We start from the raw sequence: 21,521 nt of genomic DNA on the forward strand, positions 1-21,521 counted from the left end.
GGCCACTTTGAATTCTTCTGTGTTCCTCTCATTATTTTCTTCTGGTGACCTGCTACATGGCAGTGCCTTGATTTGTGATACATGTGGCACTTATCAACACCTCCTGTCCCCTCACCCTCATTTCCTGGGTTCCATTTCTTCCTTTGTTTTATTTTACTTCTCCTTTCTTACTGAGAACTGGGGCTTCCATAGTTTACTGTATTTATCTCTCTCTCAGAACCTGAAAATTTGGCTCTAAATCAATTTTTACTCAGAATTTGAAGTTATTTTTCTTCGATTATTGATGATGTGAAGTCTCAGCGTCATTCACATTCCAGATCCTGGAGGATTTTTTGTTACTGTTGTGTCCCTCTGGGATCTTTTATGATCTTCTCTCTATTTCTAGTGTATCGATGGTGAGCATAGTGCACTGTGCTTGTGTTTTCACTCACTAAAATGTAATCTTGAGTCCTAATTTGGAAATTCGTACCTTTGTTTCTGGGAAAGTGTTTGACAATTTTTTTTTTTCCTTCAGGTTTTCCTGTTCTCTATTTATAAAACCATCTGGTTTGATTTTGGGTCTCCTAGAATAGTGGTGTTCACATCGAAGCATGCATCAGAATGGAGGAGGAGATAGCGGATTGCTGGACCCGTCTCCTCAGTTTCTAATTCCATAGATTTTGCATTTATTGTTGGGTCCTCAATGTTGGGTCCCCCAGTAATGGGTCCGTGATTAAAGGAGCGAGACTGATACAAAGCGAAGGTCAAGCAAAGCTTTATTTCGCGCCAAGCATGGAGGATCAAAGGACAGGCCGGGGCCGCGCCTCTTACAGAGCCTGACCCCTCCCTGCCTCACTGACTAACTTTTAGAGCAAAGGCCATGTGGTTGAGCCTGGTCAGAAAACGGGTGGCCAGTTGAACTATAATTCACCCCATAGTAGCTATTTGAACTAGCCTATCACCTTAGTCAGAATGGGTGCCCAAAAGGCACCCCAAGGGTGGGGCCCATACTCCTTGGTAGCTAGGAGACAGTATGCACCCCCACTGATTGAATGTCTCCACCTGGCCTGACCCACCCTTGTATTTGGGCAGTTATCTGCACTTGACCTGACCCACCCTTGTATTTGGGCTTTGTTACCTGGGACTGGTTTCCCGACTGCTTTTAAGTAAGGCAGGGTCAATTTAAGTTTTGCTGTATAAACAACAAAGTGGCAGTTCAACTGGGGTGGGTTTGCCCTGGCTGCATAGGCCCTTACATTTATAACAACCTCTCAGGTCATGTTGATACTACTTTTCCAAGGAAAAACATTCCTAGGCCAATTCGCTAATAGTTCTATTTTTAAAAATCTTCTTTAAAAATATCTGGCCTTTTGGGGCACGTGGATGGCTCAGTCAGTTAGGCGTCTACCTGTTGGTTTCGGCTCAGGTCATGGTCTCAGGGTGGCGGGGTGGAGCCCTGAGTCAGGCTCTGTGCTCAGCCTAGAGTCTTCTCTCTCCCTCTGCTTTTCTCCCTGCTCACGTGTGTGCCCGCTCCTTCTCTCCTCTCAAATAAATAAAATCTCTTAAAAAATAAAATAAAATAGATATCTGGCTTTTACGCTTTCTGTTCTCTTGGGCTGGCCTGCCTTCTCCCAGATATCTGGCTGGATCATTGTGTTTTTGATCCATTGGCACTTCAACTTACCGGTGAGGTCTCCTCCCAATGTCTTTAAAGTGGTACGACTCACGGTGCGATGGCACCCTCACACTCACACTCGGCCCTTCTGCCGCTGACCCCACTGTCCTGTTTTCGTGCTGGAGCGATGTGTTTGTCGGACGTCAGATTTTCAGTCCTCTCTGGAGCGATGTGTCTGTCGGACGTCAGAGTTTCAGTCCTCTCTGGAGCGATGTGTCTGTCGGACGTCAGAGTTTCAGTCCTCTCTGGAGCGATGTGTCTGTCGGACGTCAGAGTTTCAGTCCTCTCTTTTTGTCCCTGCTTCCTCCCAGATTTGTTCCGTTTCTTTGTTTTTCTCCTGGCTTTCACGTCCAAGGTTTTCCGCAGATATGGACACAGACTTCGGTGCTTTGATATTGAAGGCTCAGGCCCTGAAGGCTGACGGGCAGTTCCGTGTACTGGGCAGGGCGTGTGTTCCTGGGGATGGATCAGATGGGCCATCAGCTTCCTGCGGAGACACCAACCATCAGCAAGATTTTCTCTTTTTTCCCCTGGGGCCACACTCCCTAGGGAGGAGTTCTCCCCCTGGAAGCTTATAAGACTAGGATGGGAGACCGGATGGGAAAGGGGCCCTGAGGCCTGCAAATTCCCTGTGTGGACTTCTCTTTGTTTCCGTGAGAAGCTCCGTTCTAGGCCCACCTGAGCATTTTGCCCTCCAGAGCTCCAATGGCCCTTTTTTTCTCCAGCTAGTTAACAATTCAGGGGTTTGATTGAGTTTCTTTTGTTCTGTTATCCTTCAGGCACCAGGTGGAGTAGAAAAAGATGATTTGCATACAAGCCTTCTGTTAGCACTTGCAGCAAGAGCCTTTGCTGCTTCTGACTTTGTATGCTGGACTGTATATTTCCAAATGTAAGCAGTCAAGTGTTTAATAGTGTCTTGGGTCAGTTTCTCCTACTGTGGGAGAAAGATCCTGAGACAAAGATTCCGGGGCTGGTGATTTAGTAAGGGACTGCTCCCGGGAGCACCCAGCAAGTGTGGGAGGGCCGGACCCACGAGAACTCCAGGATGAGAACAGCATCAAGTAAAGGCCCAGCCTCTGTCTGATTCTGAGGGAACCTGGGCATAGTATTAATACATCATAGACTTTACTCTGTGTCTACGCAGAGGAGCTGGGCCTTTGTACTTCATACTAGTCATTGGCTAAAAAGATAGGGTGATTGGAGGGGGTGGGAAGCAAAAACCTCTCAAGCATTTCTAGCTCAGTATTGGCCGGTGGCTCATTACCCAAAGGGAATCCTCTGAAAGTCTGGAGTGTGAGGGGTTTTTTTGTTTTGTTTTGTTTTGGTTGTTGTTAAGATTTTAGTTACTGATTTGAGAGAGTGAGGGAAGGGACAAAGAGGGACAGGCAGACCCCCCGCTGAGCAGGGAGCCAAATGTGGGGCTGGATCCCAGCACCCTGGCTGGGATCATGACCTGAGCTGAAGGCAGATGGTTAAGGACTGAGCCACCCAGGCGCCCTGGAGTGTGAGCTCTTACAGCAAAGTGCGTGGGAGCTAGAGACGGGCCCCGCGGCGATAAAGGGGATGCCTCGGAGGACTGTGGAGCAGGTGCTGACAGTGTCCATCCTAGTCCATGCAGCCATTAGATGAAGAAATGGGGTCCTCATAATGATACAGCACTTTCCAGAGTTGTGTTAGAAGCTCATGGTAACTGATCTTTAGAACAATTTTAAAAGGCGAGAAGAGCGAGATCGCCATCCTGATTTCCCAAAGTCCAGTACGTCAGAGAGGAAGTGCCTTTTCTAACATCTTCAGATTGTAAATCTAGAGTTTATGCTGGCTGCGTCGTATTTAAGAGTTACATAAATATTTTTCATAGACATACAGACGGCATGTAAGTATGATTTATTTAACGTGAGTAAGTAGCACGATGACTCTTATAATTTAAAAAGTACAGGAAATATTATAAAGAATGATGTACTTTTTGCTTTTAAAATCATTTCCATGTAGGCTATCTAACACTGCATAGGAAAACTGGGTTGAGTGGCAGCCTCTGTATTAGATTTCTGCACCGTTTAATTCCTACCATCATTCAAGGCTTCTCTCTGTGTTTCGTTCTTTGGATGATTTAATTAAAGCCAGTGTGAAAAAAATATATACGTATTAAAAGATTCCTGGAGCCCTGCAAGAGGTTAATTCATTTAGAATGTACTTGGAGTTCTTCTGTAATTTTCCCATGGGGGCCTGTTCACATATAATACTTATGACTCATGGCATTTCTGCCGAAGAATGAATATTCTTCCATAAATATTTCCAGTAACTCTTACAGTCTGTTCTTGACACATTACACACTTCCTTCTAGGTCAAGAGTCACTTACCAACAAGGAGTCTGCCTTTATTTCCCTGTGTTTGCCAACCCCAGACCACTCACTGATGGAGAATCTCTCCGTGTGTGATGAGTTCAGAGACAGGGAGAGCAAGAGTTTGCCCCGCGGATTAACTCAGAACCAGAAAGCCCCAATTATGTTAAGTTTCCTCCTGTCACTTGAACCCTTTATCCCTTCTGAGGATCTAAAACGGTGCTTTTCAAACCTGGTGACACATTAAAGTCACCTGGGGAGCTTTAAAATGCACAGATGCTCTGGCTCTGCCCCAGACGAGTTAAATCAGACTCGTGGGCACTGGTCTGCTGAAAGCCCCCTTGAGGTTTTTCTCATGCAGCCGAGGCTGAATGCACTGATCTGGAGCGGAAGTGGTGTGACGGGTCCATTCCTGTCAAGAATAGACTTGACTGTGCCCCACATCTCAGAAGCAGATTTTCAATTCCCTTTTTTTTTTTTTTAAGATTTTATTTATTTGACAGACAGAGATCACAAGTAGGCAGAGAGGTAGGCAGAGAGAGAGGAAGGGAAGCAGGCTCCTGCTAAGCAGAGAGCCTGATGTGGGGTCAATTCCCTTTAAGCTGAGAATTTCTCCCCTTATTTTGGTCTTTTTCAAAGGCCTGGTTGGCCAACTTGAGGTCACGCCTGGGCAGACAACGTGCCTGATGATCCCGTAGGTAGGCGGTCGTAGCAGTTAGGGATGGTTTGAGCACCTAAGGAAAAGGAGCTGTTGCAGCTTACAGAATCCGAACTGAAACATTTCTGCTCTAACGCTTCTGAGCCTCCCTTTCTCCTCCGTGAGCTCCCGAGAACGTGGTCCAGCGGTTAGTGCCTGTGTTTCCACATCAGCTTTTGTGTGTGCCCCCCCACCCCGCCGCCCCTGCTGGCCCCTGACCTGGTACTGTTTCCTCCCTCTGTTTCTCAGACTTCCACGCGAGGAATCATCTGTGATGTTTTTAGAAATGTAATTGCCTTAACCCTACCTTAAAAGATGTTGATTTTTTAGACCAGGGCATCTGCGTTGTTTTATTTTCACCACCAGGGAATTCTTACACGGGTAATATAGAGAGTCCATTCTGAAAAACCACAACTCTCATTTCTTTAGTTGTTTTTGTTGTTATTTTTCCAGGAATGAAGGAGGGGAAAAAAGTGTGTTGTAAGAAGATACTCTGACATTACAATTTTGCTTCTTTCCATTCTGTGTTAACATAAGATTCTACTTCCTTATTTGATGTAAAGCGTATACACACACACTCGCACATATTTATATAAGAATTGACGAATACATAGCTCATATTGGTGTTATAATTGGTACCGTGTGACAAGAAAGTCTGGGAAATTATACACACTTACTGTATTTAATGATTATTTGCTGTTATATATATAGAAATATTTTGTAGAATAAAATATCCATACTAACTAGTCTTGCATATTTCAAGAGATTGGACTTCTGTTTAGGAGGTCTTATATCTCTCCAGGATGGAGATTCTATTACAGCATGGTAATTATTATGGAACTCTGTCTCTTTTGTGGGGCAGGGGGTAAGAGTAGATCCAAGCTAAAAACCTTCGGGGATATTTTAAAATTTAGGAAAATCGTAGTTCCATATAACTTTTATTTTTTAATATTGTTTAGCTTATAGCTCTTAGATGCAGTAGTTTTAAAAAAGTTTGTATTTTAAAAGCTTACATACTCTACGAGTGTCCTAATTGGAAAATAACGAAAATGCTTATTTGAAATTATGAAACGTTTTAAAGCGTATTAAGATCTTAAAATATACTGTGACATTTAAATCAAGTACCAAATAAAAATCATTTATATGCTTTGAGTTTACAGATAAATTAATAATTTATATATTATTAATGATTTAAATCTTAAATTTTGAGGTCACCTTTATTCCTTTCCTGCTAACATAAGTAGCTTTAGTTTTCTTTCCTGTAAAACGTTTCAAATAAAATTCTTAGGGGATGCCTCAGTGGCTCCGTTGGGTAAGCATCTGCCTTTGGCTCACGTTCTGATCCTGGGGTCCTGGGATTGAGCCGGCACTGGGCTCCCTGCTCAGTGGGTCCTGCTTCTCCCTCTGCCTCTGCCCCTCCCACCCACTCATGCTCACTCTCTCTCTCTCTCTCAGATGAGTAAATAAAATCCTTAAAAATAAATAAATAAAATATTTAAGAAAAATAGGTTTTTAAGAAGTCTTTGGATAATAGGAATTTTATGTGGTTAAGTAGTATATTTACATTTACCTATAATAGAAAGTAACAAATTAATGAATCTCCTGTTTACACAGGATTTGGGTTTGGATCATTATTGCATGTGTATACTGTTGTCGTTTTTCTCGTTTTAGAGATTTTATTTCTTTGAGGGAGAGAGAGAGCACGAGGAGGTGGTTAGGGGCAGAGGCAGAGCAGAAGCAGACTCCTTGCTAAGCAAGGAGCCCGACGTGGGGCTCCATCCCAGGACCCTGGGATCATGACCTGAGCCAAAGGCAGACGCTGAACTGACTGAGCCACCCAGGCGCCCCCCCATGCATGTGCGGTTACGCCATGTTACCGTTCAAAGTGATCCAGCAATGTACGACATGGTGAAGCCTGCATCTGACAAATGTCCATTTTCAGTTTCTTGGCAGTACAGAAGTGGAGCAGCCTAAAGGAACAGAAGTTGTGAGAGATGCTGTCAGAAAACTCAAGGTAGGGGAGGGCCTCCAGATGGAGGTCTCGTGTGTTGACCCTGTCTTAAGTCATCAGTAGGTTGATGCATATTCAAAGTGTGAATAGCTTTGTGGTAGATACTAGCTTTGTCCTATTAAAAGTTAATAAATATCAACCAGATCAGGGAAACACATTTAATAATAAATATGAATCCACAATTTTTTTTAATGTGGCACATTCTTCCTATTTGTCCATAATTTCTCCTGTTCAACAACAGCAAAAAATGGCAGTGTTCCCCAGGGTTGGCATTCAGTAGCTTTGCCTTTACTTGCTTGGACAAGGGGGGCTCGTGCCCTGACTCAGAGGCTGGTGAGGGCGTAGCAGCTCTCACAGGAGATCACGTCCACTAGCGGGAAGTGTAGGTTCCAAAGCAGAATTTTGTGACACCATGTGCTAAAGATGTCCCAGTGCCAAATCCCAGAGGATGGGGCTGTGTCCCTGCGCAGACGTGGGGACTGGTGAGACCAAGAGAGCAGAAGAGACATTGAATAAGCAAATCCATACTCATTAACACATTTCCTGAGAAAATTCTTTGTAACATGCCACATATCTTAGCACATTTTTCTAAGTGTGCCCCATTCCAGAAGACCCTGTTCTCACTGAGATATGAAGACGTGAAAAATTCCTTCAATAGAATTCTCATCTTTATCTCATTAAGAAAATCTCACAAATGACTTTTTTTTGTTGTTGTTGTTGTTGTTTGTTGTTTTTTTTTTTTTTTACACAATTCACTGTTTTTTTACTGTATTCTCATGGTTTTTCCCAGAAATAAACCTGCTCTAACTTTCTTTAGTTTAGAGATTATCCAGTTATTTTACAAGAGGGAGAGGCCTTTGGTCTTGACTGGCAAAGTCCTCAACATGAAAAACATGCCTTTCTGCCTTGAGAATGTATTATCAGTTGGAATGGGCTGATGTTTAAACTGAAGAACAGTTGAGGTGGGCTGGTGCGTATTCTGGGGGAAGAAAGTAAAATGGATAATAAGTTTATCTATGCACTTTACATGTGAATCATTTACTACTGCTTCCAAGTAAATATGCTGAAAGTTTCCAAAATGATATCTTTCCCATTTGGGAAAAAAGTGAACTGGGCAGTCATTTCTTTCCATTGCTCATTAGGTAGTAATTCCAACTTGGCCTTGTTTGATCACTGCTTTTAAGTACTGACAGAAGATTAGAAAGACCTCACAGTTTATGAACTGTGAACATTTATGAACTGTGAACATTTAGAATAATAATATTCTCTTCAAAATATTCAAATGTTCAGAAATTCAAAAATCAGAAAATATTCAAATATTCAAAATATTGAAAACTCAGCAATGAGCCCAGCTTCACTACAATCAGAATTTTTTATCGAAGAAAAATGATATTTATACTTAATGTGTCTTTATGTTTAGGAGGTTCTTTATTCAGTCAATTCGGATCCCAAACCAAAAGGATTAAATTACATTATGACCAGGTGACATGCAGAGGTATTTGAAATGAAATGCTTTTAAACAGTGGCTATTTTTCATACATTTTCTCGAGACTTTTTGCAGTTCTATGTCATTTTATATTTGGGAATGTATTCCCATTAATAAAAGAATGTGATTTGTAGTTAGTATGCAGTATCATTTTTAAAAAATGCATGTTCACTTGATAATTTTTGTTTTTCATTGTCTTCCAGAATAAATATTTATCTAGTAAGCAATCTTTATGCTGCTGATTGCAAAAATTTTATAGATCAGGAAAGTGTATTTAAGGGTAATGATACATAACAAACTAAAATAAATGAGACAATGTTTTTTATTTAATTTTATTTTATATATATCTTGGTGTCAGAGGTTGGAGCTACAATTCAAAGCCTTCAAGAATATTTGCATTTATTTTAGAAATGTAGACTCTGGGTCCTCTTTAATTCTATTGTCATGAGGGAATGACCAGAAGGTGGTGCTGTGGTTCTACCAAAAAAAAAAAAAAAAACAACAAAAAGACCAAAAAGCTCATTAACTGTTTTGTGTACACATCTCCCATTTTAATTTCCTGTTTATTTTTCTGTTTATTTTATACATGTATTCTGATTGCCTTTTTATCCATTACAGTTCAACATTTAATTTTACTTGTCACATAAGTTAATATTTTATTTGTATTTGCTCGTTTTTCAAAACGTTGTGATCCTTTAGGTACTGGTTTCTGATAAGAATTTTAATATTTAGGATTAATATAAGGTGACAGGATACTTAGAATATTTTCAATAGTGTATTTTTTATGCTCCTATGTTTGATGACACCTGATTATTTTTCGAGAAAAAATTTTAAATTTTGATTTTATTACATACAGTTTTTCTATCATTTTATAGAGAATTTATACTTTATAATTTTTTTCTTAAATAATTTTATAAGTGTTAAAATATTTTTAAAAGATATTTATTTATTTATTTGATGGAGAGAGAGATCACAAGTAGGCAGAGAGGCAGACTGAGAGAGAGAGAGAAGCAGGCTCCCCGCTGAGCAGAGAGCCCAGCGCGAGACTCGATCCCAGGACCCTGGGATCATGACCTGAGCTGAAGACAGGCTTGAACCCACTGAGCCACCAGGCGCCCCAATATAAGTGTTAAAATTTTTACATTCAGATTTCATATTTGCCATAACAACATATTTTCTGTTTCGTAGTCATGGTCAGCCATTTCTAATTCTTAATCCTGTTTTAACCCAAGATTTAAGAAAATAACAAATTTTCCAAAATGTAGTAATTTAATAACCGTCTAAACTTCTGTATATTTAATAGTATTATTATTGTAATGAATTTCATTTTTAGTAATGTTTTATTTATTTTTATCAATACAACTAGGACAAATGTCAGAGGACAGAATATATTTTATAAACAGTCTGCTCGTGATGTTTACATGTGGATGAATATTGAGATATATGTCCAAAGCTTCTTAGTTTCTCTGGGAGATAAGCAGGGGGCCAGCATTCCTCCACCCCAGTGTTAGAGGCGAGATCCCACACCCCATACAGCTAGATTAAAATTACATGATGCTCCCTCAGCAAAGGAGGCTTTGGGAATTGCTGCTGAGTTCTGCTGATCTTGGTCTTTTTTCCGACCTCACTCTCTCTGTGTATCATAGCACTGTTTTTCTTCATAACCAGTTATTCGATTAATAAAGTGTTTAGGGCTTAATTTAATTTATACATACATATATACGCAGCTGATTCCCTGTAGGATTATTAGGAACTTCCTTAATTAAGTTAATAATTTATAAGAACACAAAGAGGAAGAGTAGCGCTGAATATTTGACTCATAGTAATAAATTCATTGGTTTTCTTTCCTAATAATGTATATTCCCTTAGCCGTATAGTTAGATTTCATTGTTTTAAAGTCCTTTGAGAAATAAATAGAAATTGCATGATTGTGCTGTTGAAACACAGTGGTCCTCCTCCCTGTAAGAAATTTTCTGTAGCTGTTCTACTTTCTAGTGACATATACTTAAGTAACTCTGAATATCCAGGAAAATACTTCATTTTTCCCCATCTTTTAATGGTGGCCAAGGATTGTTTCTGTGTATTTGTTTGTTGTATCCAGATATTCTCCAGATGCTTAGGCTTTACCCCCTTTGAATATTTTTTATTGGATTATTATATACAAATTTTGGTGGGTAGATCTCTATCAAGACTACCAAGAATGAATCCACTGAAGCAAACATGGAAAGAAATTCACAAAAGGCTCCTCAGGCATTAACATTCAAGTAGCAAATAGGGAGACAGAAGAAGATAATGTAAGTAAGAATGAGTAGCAGTCTTCAGCCTGTAAATTAGAAGTATTGCGGAACACAGTTAAGAGGTCTGTCAGGCTTTGAGATAGAGGGGGCATGCAAACTTAATACAGTAATCTTCGATTTCGGAGAAAAATGGACAGGAGTGAAAATATTTTGTTTAACCTACAGATCGAGCAAATACAACCTTAGGCACCGTTGTTCTCAACAATGGGCAGCAGTTGAAGCCAATAACCATCATAAGCCTTGATACTCATGAAAGTAAAACTGGGAAGTTTTTTTTTTTTTTTAATGTAGAAAATGTGTTGTGCAAAAGAAAAGAGTTATTTAGTGGGTAGCTGTGAAACTAGATTCTCAGCCAGACTGCTACAAGCCCGTTCTATGACCAGGGTGCTGGATTGGGGGACCTGTCAATCTTCTGTGAGCACAATTACTTCATCTTGATAAGAAGCAAAGAAAAAGATCTCAGAAGCCCTTTCGTTGGGTATTTTATTCCTTTTTCTTTACCTCACGCTTTTGTTTTCTTTTTCCTTCCTCCTTCCTCTCCGATTTTTTTTTTCTTTTCTACCTGTAGCCCCCACTTTTTCCTTTTTTTTTTTTCATTTCTTCCATGATTTCTTCTCTTCTCCTGGCAGAAGGGAGTCCCTAAGTGAGGTTTCATGTCCGTGGTTGTTCTGCGATAGACTTTGGGAAACTTAAAAGTCGCAGGAGAGGTTGTGTTCAGATGTGGAAAAGGCCACAAGAGCCACTGCTCAGCGTCTTCTTTCTGGAAAAGAGCTGCGTCCAGGAGGCCCTCAGCCTGGGGCTGCAGCCTGAGATGGGAGTGGCTCTACTCGGAGGCCGTCACAGAGGGGGAAGCCACGGGTTTATTTTGTGAGCCTTCCTCTGTGAAAACCCCCAAATTGTTTTAATTATGCCGGTACAGGAAGGAGATGGAGAAGGGAAAATAAGCAAACTGAGTCTACTTTCTTTGGGAGAGAACTAGAATAATTTTTTAAGGTCTGAAAACAAAACACGTTTCTTGAAGACATGCAACAATTATCTGGCACGATTTCGTCCAGTTCATGTGCGGACCGTAAAACTTCTGGATGCGAAATGAGCACTGCCTGCCTTCATAGAACGGGACGGACAGATCGCTAAAAAGTCATCCCTCCCCGGGTGACATGAAACAAATGTTCTCCTCCTCCCCGGCCAGCGCGGCAGACACGCGAAGGCCTCCGTGTGTGCAGTAACTACATCACTCTCATGGCAGTGCGGAGCCCTGAAAAGACAAAAGGGCTTTTAACCACTCTGTGCTTTAGAAGGAAACTCTACCATGTGTACTCACATCTGGCCTATGTTAGAGAGAACTGCACAATGCAAATAAATACAACTCACAGAAGAAGACTGAAACCCCACCCTGCCTCACAGATAGTCTATTTTGAGTCAAATGAGATGATCCATATGCTGAAAAAATGTTTTATTAGCAGGGAATAACATTTTGAGGCCCTAGAAGAGGGGTAGAGAATCCTGTTGTTTTCCATAGTCCCCTCCCCCCATTTAAGAAAACAGGTGGGGGACGGTAGAAAGAAGGAAAGTGGGGACAGAGCAGCATCGCCGGCAGCGTCGCCGGTCAGGACGCTCGGTCAACGTTGACTTCAGACGAACAATGAGTAATATTCATAGTGCTGAGTATGTGTCCCAGATATTGCATGGGACACACTTACACTAAATACCATGTATGCCTCATATGTGCACACATGTACGGAGTGTAGATGTGTATTCCAAAATAAATGTGTTTTTTTTTTTAAGTCACCATTTAACATTCATATTTAACTGGGCTCTTGGAATATTTTTTCCACCAGTGAATCTGGCAGTGATGGGAGAGGGACAGGAACTCCATTTACAAAGTGCACGGATGTCGAGATTCTCTTTTTTTATTTTATAACAAAACCTAACAAGCATTTGCATACACCTACCAGTTGAATAAGAAGTTACAATAAAGGGATACCTGGGTGGCTCAGTTGGCTGAGCGTCTGCCTTGAGCTCGGTCATGATCTCCGGGTTCTGGGATCAGGTCCCGAGTCAGGCTCCCTCCTCAGTGGGGAGTGTGCGTCTCCCTCTCCCGCTGCCCTCCTCCCTGCTGGCGCGCTCCTGCTCTCTCTCTCTCTCTCTCCCTCTGTCTCTCTGACAGATAAACAAAACCTTTAAAAAAAGTCAAAAGGCTGATAAGCTTAATTACATGGAAACAAAAAACGTAAAAAAAAAGAAGTTACAATAAATATTACTATGAAAGCATTGGAAATGTTTAGGTTTTTAAGATACAAGGCTAGACTGAGTCTGGCTGTTTTAGCTGGGATAATTACTTCAGCTCTTAACTTCGGTTTAAATATGGTAACCTTTCTCTTCGCATTCATTGACTTGATGGGCAGGATGACATACCACATGAGGTCAGCATCTAAAAATGGCAAAGATGGTCTATCCAGCACTGGAGAACTGTAAGTTCTCTAAAGGTATTAAAAACAAAAGATCCACAGAAAAATGATTGATCTTTGCTTATCTCCCCACAGCTTTCATTTTCTTAACTACTTAGTATGAATATAATTGTTTAAATATAATGAGAGAAGGATTATAAATTTTTCTAAAGGCTACTGAATATCTGAAGTTAATGCTAATAATGGTAGATTACTATGATGACTACATATTTTGAAGCTATTTGGGTTTATAAAATACTTTATGATGGGTAATAATTTATTTAATAGAAGTCTAGCACTGATTACAGTCTCCAGATACATACTGCATATATGTTTTGTGTTCATTTTCCATGGAAACAGACTTAGAGTTTTCTGAATAACTTTTCATTTGTAGTTTGCAAGACATATCAAGAAATCCGAAGGCCAGAAAATCCCTAAAGTTGAGCTGCAAATATCAATATACGGGGTAAAAATTCTGGAACCGAAAACAAAGGTGAGTCTTCCTTTTGAGTGTCAGAAGCACTCTAATCTTCCACTAATTGAGGTTATGTTCCTATTTCAGTAAGTAAGATCGGTTACCAACTGGACCTGGCTAGTTCTCAGTTAATGACAATTTAAGATCCTGTAGAATTTTTAGGAGAAAAACAACTTTTGGGAGTGCTTCCAAAGTGGCCTGTTTGGGGATAGAAGTGTATTTAATAGTGTTTGGTCTTGTTTTCAGGAGTTTTTCTTCGTGTGCTGTGGAAGAGATGGGTGAAGGGTGGTTCCCTGAGTATGAGAGGAGGCAGAGCTGTGTTGTTTGTTGACGTCTCCAGGACCGCCTCTCACTACCTGTAGACGTAATTGGTGCATATTAGTTTGCGAGGGCCGCTGTCATAATAATACCACAGACATGGTCGCTCAAAGAAACAGAAATTTATTTTCTCGGTCCTGGAGGCAGGAGATCTTAAGACAGCAAGGGCAGTGGTCGTCAGCTTCCTCTGAGGCCTCTCTCCTTGGCCGGCGACGGCTGCCCTCTTGCTCCCCTCTTCACACGGGCGTCTGTGCACGCACACCGCTGGTGTCTCTGTGTCCGTCCAGTTTCCTTTTCTTAGAGGACCCCAGTCACATTGGACAAGGGACCATCCTAATGAGCTCACTTTAATGCAGTCTCCCCTTTCAAACCTTATCTTCAAATACAGTCACATTCTGAGGTATGGGATGGGTTGTAAGGCTTCCGTGTATGAATTTTGGGGGAACATAATTCACCCCATAAGACATCGTGAACTTAAAGTTCTTGTACTTAAGAGCCTTTTCCCCTACAAATCCAATGAAAAAAATTTAAGTATAACTCATTCTGGCTTCACATTTATTAATATGGATTTGTTATGGATTTGTTTTTACCCCAAATACCTATATTGAAGCCCTAAGTCCCAATGTGACTCCTTGGAGGAAGAGCTTTTAAGGTAATTATGGTTACATGCGGTCTTAATGAGGCCTTCATCTACTGGAACCGGTGGGGTCCTGATAAAGAAAGAGACATCAGGGATGTGCAAACAGAGAGGCCGCGTGAGGACGCAGTGGGAGGCGACCGTTGGCAACACGGAAATACGGCCAAACGCGGAGGATAGAGATCAAGAACTTCATTCGTGTTTACACTTGACAGTTAATAATGACAGATCCTGGAAGACAATAAACTATAAAGACTTAATTCTACAAGATGACCAATGCTAATGTGTGTGTGTGTGTGTGTGTGTGCGCGCGCGTGTGCGTGCGTGAGAGAGAGACAGAGAGGTGGATCATGGGAATGCAAATGCAGCTCTGTGTCATCAGCTGGTGATCTGAAGTCCTCGTAACAAGTCCCCGCAAGAGTGAGTTGTGCATTGACAGCTGTCAGCCGTATCACTCTATTCTCCAACCTTGGACTGTCAGACGCAACTTCCTCCCCCATCCTAAATCTCGTTTATCAAACATCAGTGCAGTGGGATTCAACTCACTATGATTAACCGATTGAGTTTTGAGCATTAGATTTTGCCTTACTCAGATCACTGACAGAGAAGCTCTCCCTCCCTGTCCCCAGGTGTCAGTTTCCCAGACTTAATAGCTAATTAGTAAGAGACCCAGTTGAATTTTTCCCTAAAAACATGTATGTTTTCCCAAGCTTTTAATAGGGAAAAAAATATCTATTTTTTCATCCCTACCAAATCAAAGCAATCTTGGAGTTTTAAAATCTTGGAAATGTCTTATAAATTCAATAATATTGCATTTGAATAGAGAGCAACTGACTCTTTACCCATATATTACATATGAACATAGAGTATCTGAACTTTTCATCCATACATAGAACATACTATATTTTGGATCCACTAAAAGAAAAGAACCTGAAAAAGGTTTTACCAGCTCCACTGAGCATCAGGACCTCAAGGAGATTCCTGGGAGTCCTGGTTGCTAGAATCCACTCAGGACTTTCAGGTTCAGAATCTGCTAAAAAGACTTCGCATCTATATCATAAAAAACAAACCCAGAACCACCCCATGTAACTCTGATACAGCCTGTTCTCAGACACGAGTTTAGGAAGTGCTGTTTGGGGAGACCTACGTGAATCAGAACAAGGTCTGCCGTTCTTTCTGCTTCGGATTATTTTACTTAGTTGTAGTGAAAAAAAATATTATGCTTGTTAAATAAATTTATTTATATTAAAATGTACATGTATGAGGTAGGAGTTAAAAATTATTAATCTAACATGGGCTTCATAGAAAATAGACTACTTTTCTATGCCATGTGGTTGAATGAAGAGAGAAGAGAAAAGCCATCTTGGTTGGTTCCAGTCTCTCTCTCTCTCTCTCTCTCTGTGTGTTTTCCCTTTCTTCTTTTCTCGCTGATCCTTCCAACGAAGATCATGCAGCGGTGGAAAGAGGTGGTGTAAGGGAAACGGGGATTTCCTTATTCTTTGTTCCGACTCCAATAAAATATGGTCAGTGTTCAAGTGTAGTTGTGCTTTCACTGTGCTTGACTGTGTTTCCAAGTCTGTCCGGTCTCATCAAAAACTAGGGCTACATTTAAAATTCATAAAGATTTATCACAATAACAAAAAATTCACAAAAATAATAAAATTACAAGTTTTAGCTTCCTAGTCTTCTTTTGTCAGAAGATAGCTCTGTCAATCTAAACAAAAATTAAGATGATTCCCGACTGGCGTTACCAAAGGCTTTCTGTGACCATACTGGGCAGTAAGTGAACAGGGCCTGTGGACGCTTTACCACCAGCCTATGTGAATGGTGTGTTTTCATGTTACTTGTAGTTTCTCCTACAAGTAGAAAAAAAAAAAATCCGTCTTTTTTCTATGTTACATAGTCATGATACTTCCTCTATATTGTCATTAACATGATGATACTGTTTACAAACTGGTGTGTGCCTGCTGTCAGTATTTGGAAGCTGCAGGGTGGCTCAGTGTTGTTCGATTGACAGTATTAACACTAAAATAAAAAAAAAATATGTCAGCAAAAAAAGGACTGGCCAATCAGAAAAGTATAGAAGGACAGTCTCAGACAGATATGGCCATTGTCCATCTTAGCACTAACCCAAGGAAGGGAAGATGTCCTCATCAGATGCCGCGGTAAGCTGAGCCCCTCTTTTTGGGATCATTCCTTCCTGCTGTTGCAATGGATGCATCAAGCTATCCAGTGAGGACAGAAATGTCACATTCGTACAGCGCACTTCCTCATTCTAATTGTCATGCTTGCCTTTGATGACTTACCATTTGGTTTTTAAGCAGGGAAAAAATACAGTGCTATAAACAAATTCTCTTAACATCTATTTCTGTATCTTATTTACTCATGTTCAGTCTGATGAGCAGTAATGGGAATCAGAGTGAAAGATCAGATCTCATCAAACGGACATATCAGACCCTGAACTTGGACAATGTTAGAATGTATATATTATATGTCTGTCATATATATGTATATATATAAAATATGTATGTGCATATATGAAAAATATAAAACTGTAACCGTATATATATTTCTGATTAGTAGGGTTGATTCAGTAATTAAGATGCTTGATATGTAGACCTTCCTCATGAGGACATGTAAAATGCTATTTGATGTGAAGACTAAGGTTGAAGGGGTGGTGTGTTTCATAGGAAATCATGTACAGAAGAATTTGTCTTTTAAACTGTAATGTTAGTGAGGAGAAGTAAGGTAAAATGAAAATGTTCTAGTAAAAAAGTTCTGCTAATTCTGTAATCTTGTGGAAGTATCTTAATTCTCGGGGCCTCGGTGTTCTTCTAAGTGAAGTTTCAGAGTTTAGTCTCTCACGGTTGCAATCAGAAAGTGCACGCACCTCTGACCCTTCCATATCCTGCTTGTGTTTCTCTAAGTCCTGCTGAGATCCACCGGAGTTTAGTCTGACTTAGGAGGCCGTCTCCTGCACGTATTTGTTTAAGTTTGGGTGTATGTGACACCGAACTTCGACAGATGATTGTTTCACTTTTAAAGTCATGAGCTGTATGTTACGAACACAAGCTGGTATTTCAGAAAGTGGGCAAAAATCTCAACTGTTTATCTCCGTTTGTGTTCGCAGGAAGTCCAACACAATTGCCAGCTTCATAGAATATCGTTTTGTGCAGATGACAAAACTGACAAGAGGATATTCACTTTCATATGCAAAGATTCTGAGTCAAATAAACATTTGTGCTATGTATTTGACAGCGAAAAGTGTGTAAGTATGCCAGATGTTTTAGGGTGGTTTGTTCTGTTTTACAAGCCAGGAATTGTCTTGTTTCCGGCATTAGTGAAGTATTTGGAAATGAATAAGGTCTGCAAATACTTAACTACACTAACATCCATCCTGTCCTGAGAAAGTGCTTCAGGGCTTCATCCCTAACTGAATTCTCATGTTCATGGGCGCAAGCTTGCATGCAAATTTCTTTCCCTAGAACGTCATGCCTGCTTATGTTATGCATTTATTTCCTTTATCATCATGTATTTATAATTTTAATCTCAACTATGAGTTAGCAATAGGTACGTGATGCAAAGAGTAATGGTGAGCAGAGTGTTTCTTTTTTTCTAGAATGCGATGGATATGATAAAAATAAATATTTTAAACTCCAGGAAGTAAAATCTGTATGGCTCCTTTAAAAAATCTCCAGTACTTTGAAAAGCTGGTTCTTGATTTTCATTATTCAGAAAACTTAATATGATGAAAGGTAACAGAATTGTATGTGCATGAACGTTGCCTGCATGCGTGTGTGTGAGCAGATGTAACCTCCGGTTCTCAGCAAGTAAGATCGTTTAGGGAATTCTGAAGTTAAGTCCTGTAATAGTGCTTTTAATCATCTGGAATCTTCGGAAAACCGTACATCTTGATTATAATAAGCATAAGCTAATGTGAATCATAATCTAGTTTGACATCCTATATAAAACATAAGATACAAATTCCAAACACACATGCAGCCCTTAATGACTTAATGAAGGAAGAGCATCCAACCTCGGCAACATCACCGGCTTAGACTGGAGAAGGAACTTCATTCACTTATTTTCTTATTTTTCTGCATGAGTTGGGGGTGGGAGTGGGAGGAGGGAGCAGAAAGAGAAGGAGAGGGAGAGAAGAGACTCTGCAGGAAGCGTGGAGACTGACACGGGGCGTGATCTCGCCACTCGGAGATCCTGACCTGAACCCAAACCAAGAGTTGGGCACTTCACTGACTGAGCCAGCCAGGCGCCCCAGTATGTGAGCTTCTTGAAAGCAAATACCTTTTTATTTGTCCATGCAGCTCCTGCATTCAGTGGACAAAAGATACTCAATGAGTTTTTCCTTATAGAAAAAGGACCATATAGAAAAAGTTACAAAGCGTAGAGTAAGTTATTATATGTGTCTTTTAAGCTATAATGCTCTAAAAATGCAAACTTATGTGCTAAGCTCTTGGCATCATAGTACTTTTTTGAGGTTTTGATGATTATGAAACAGCTCATCAGAAAAATAGGCTCACCCATATGACAATATTATAGGTTCAGTAAGGCATTTGTTTGTTTGCTTGCTTATTGTTTTGAGGATTTTATTTATTTGAGAGAGAGTGAGTGAACAAGAGCCAGAGTGGGGGAGGGGCAGAAGGAGGAGGGGAAGCAGACTCCCCACTGAGCAGAAAGCCTGGATGCAGGGCTCGATCCCAGGACCCTGGAATCATGACCTGAGCCCAAGGCAGAGGCTTAACTGACCCAGGTGCCACCCAGGTGCCCCCATAAGACATTTTCTATAAAGTTCAAGTTGTTTTTGAAATTTATTGTATTGAATGAGTGGGTTATATTAGATATTCCAAGTGTTTCTTTACCATGATCATTTGCAGATGTTTTTCTCTCTCTGGTTGAGAAGATGAAAGTTGATATTTGTTGAATATCTTCTATGTGTAAGATATAATAACCTTTTACCACTTATACCAGGCAGTAAACTCAGTTGTCCTTCTTTCTTGCTTTACACTTAGAAATAAATGGCCTTGGGGTCCTTGGAAATACTCTTAATTTGAATTTATTATAAATGTTAGTCTTCTTACAGTTGTGTGTCACGTGTTTTTATTTGATCTCCATCCAAATTTATTGGATTATTTAAAACATAAGCTTGCCAGAGTAACTGCATAGTTATATTATTTCAAAAGTATAAACTCTGTTTCACCCTAATCATAATTGTTTATATTTTATTTCAAGAATTTAAATTCCTTGACCCATTATTCTCTTTGGATATAACATACTATTTTTTCTTGAGTGTTGAAGATAATTTCTTGGAGCCTAAAGCAGTGGCTCATAACTATTAGTGTATATAATATTCATAAAGAGGGCTCTTTGGTTTTCACTTCAAAAAATAAGTTCATATTGATTGAGACTTGATCTCAGGAAATCTGTATTTAGCAAGTTCACCAAGTGATTCTGCTACAGGTAGATGGAATTCTGGGCTTTGAAAAGAGGTCCAAGTTACTTCTTCAGCTCTAAGTGTGCATGACTTTAGTGAGCTCAAAGAGGCTATGTTTCCTTAAAATTTCATTGTATCATTTTACCTCAAGGTTTTATTTGCTCTAATTATAATAATGACTATATTCACAAAATTGATTTGATATGTATGTTGAACTTTTGACGTGCCATCCTCTTTAATTCTCATGTTAACTGGCTAATCATGGAAGATTAAAACAGGAAAATAAATAATGGCCCAATTGGCAAAACTCTTTCCTCTTTATAAAACCAAGGAAGAAGCTTTATAAAACCAGAGAAGTTGAGTGAGTTTAGCAGTTTACAAAGCTGGGTAGTAACAGAGTCAGGATTAAAATGTAAGATCTTAGATTACCTTTGTAACATTGGTTTCCATCATGCTGTATTATTTTTGTAATTGTGACTGGTTCCAGAGCCCATCCACTCTTATTGGGGCCTTCATCTTATCTACTCATTGTATCTTTTTTAGTACTTCTGTGAAGTTGTTGAATGTTTGAAAGATAGATAAAAGCCAATCATAGTATGTCATAAGACTGAAATTCACTACGTTGTAAATAGTTTCATGTTGTATTTGTGATCTTCCTCCGTCCATGGTGACAGTGAGGATCACATGGGAAACTAGAGTATCCAGTCCTGCCAAGAAGTAATGTAGAGAAGCCAAATGTGGAAGCTGAACCTCTACCCCACCATGTGGTAATGAGGTAGTGATCTCCATTCCCATTCTCCTACTGGAATGGTGTCTGAGTAAGCCACTAAAATGCAAAGCTTAAATAATTTCTAGAGTCTTATAATATCAAAAATACCCCAAACTTAGTTAAAAGTCACTCATCATATCAAGAAATAGGAATATGTTAAACTAAATGAAAAAAAGATTACCAGTAGATTCCAACACTGAGATGAGAGAGATATTAGAATTACTGAAGATTTTTAAGCAACCATCATAAAAATGTTTTAAATAAATAATTACAAGCACTCTTGAGACACATTAAAAAGTACAGAATTTTATCAAAGAAATAGAAAATCTAAGCAAAGAAAAAAAAACCAATAGGAGTATTAGAACTGAAAAACCACAATAACCAACTGAAAAACTCAGTATCTGAGCTCAGTGGCAGAATGGAGAGGACAGAGGAAAGAATTAGTGACCTGGAAAAAGGAGAGATTATAAAATGTCCAATTTAAACAACACAGAGATAATAGGCATATGCATGCACACACACACACACCCCCACACACCCACACACATATAATATAAAAAGAAAACAGGACTTCAGGGATCTCTTAATCTGTAACAATATGGGTGACATTTATGTGTCATCAGAGTCTTGGAAAAAAAGAATAAAAAGAAGACAGACTTGAAGAAGCACTTGAAGAATTAATAGCTACAAAGTTCCTGATTTTGATAAAAAGCATAAACCTATAGATTAAAGAAATTGAGTGGACTCCAAACAGGATAAACCCAAACAATTCCATGCCAAGATGTATCACAGTTAAACTTGTGAAAACTAAAGACAAAGAAAAATCTTGAAGACACAGGACATAATCAAGTCCTATAGCAGAAAATTAATCTTAAATACAGTTTATTTCTCATTAAAAACCATGAAGGCAAGAAGAAAATAGCAAAATAATTTTGACTGTTG

At 39.7% G+C, this 21,521-nt stretch overlaps 1 protein-coding gene across 16 annotated transcripts in view; it reads left to right on the plus strand.

The window, feature by feature from the left end:
* Positions 1-21,521, plus strand: part of GULP1 (GULP PTB domain containing engulfment adaptor 1) — a 244,790-nt gene that overhangs the window by 190,471 nt on the left and 32,798 nt on the right. For all 16 annotated transcript variants that reach the window (XM_045086465.1, XM_045086461.1, XM_045086460.1 and 13 more), the window contains 3 exons: positions 6,633-6,704; positions 13,326-13,424; positions 17,492-17,629. In XM_045086465.1, the coding sequence (XP_044942400.1) occupies positions 6,633-6,704; positions 13,326-13,424; positions 17,492-17,629 (309 nt within the window). The remainder of the gene's footprint in view (positions 1-6,632; positions 6,705-13,325; positions 13,425-17,491; positions 17,630-21,521) is intronic.

The sequence above is a fragment of the Mustela putorius genome, unplaced genomic scaffold (genome assembly GCF_011764305.1).
Source record: "Mustela putorius furo isolate JIRA1106 unplaced genomic scaffold, ASM1176430v1.1 tig00000992_pilon_pilon_pilon, whole genome shotgun sequence".
Taxonomy (NCBI): Eukaryota; Metazoa; Chordata; class Mammalia; order Carnivora; family Mustelidae; genus Mustela; species Mustela putorius.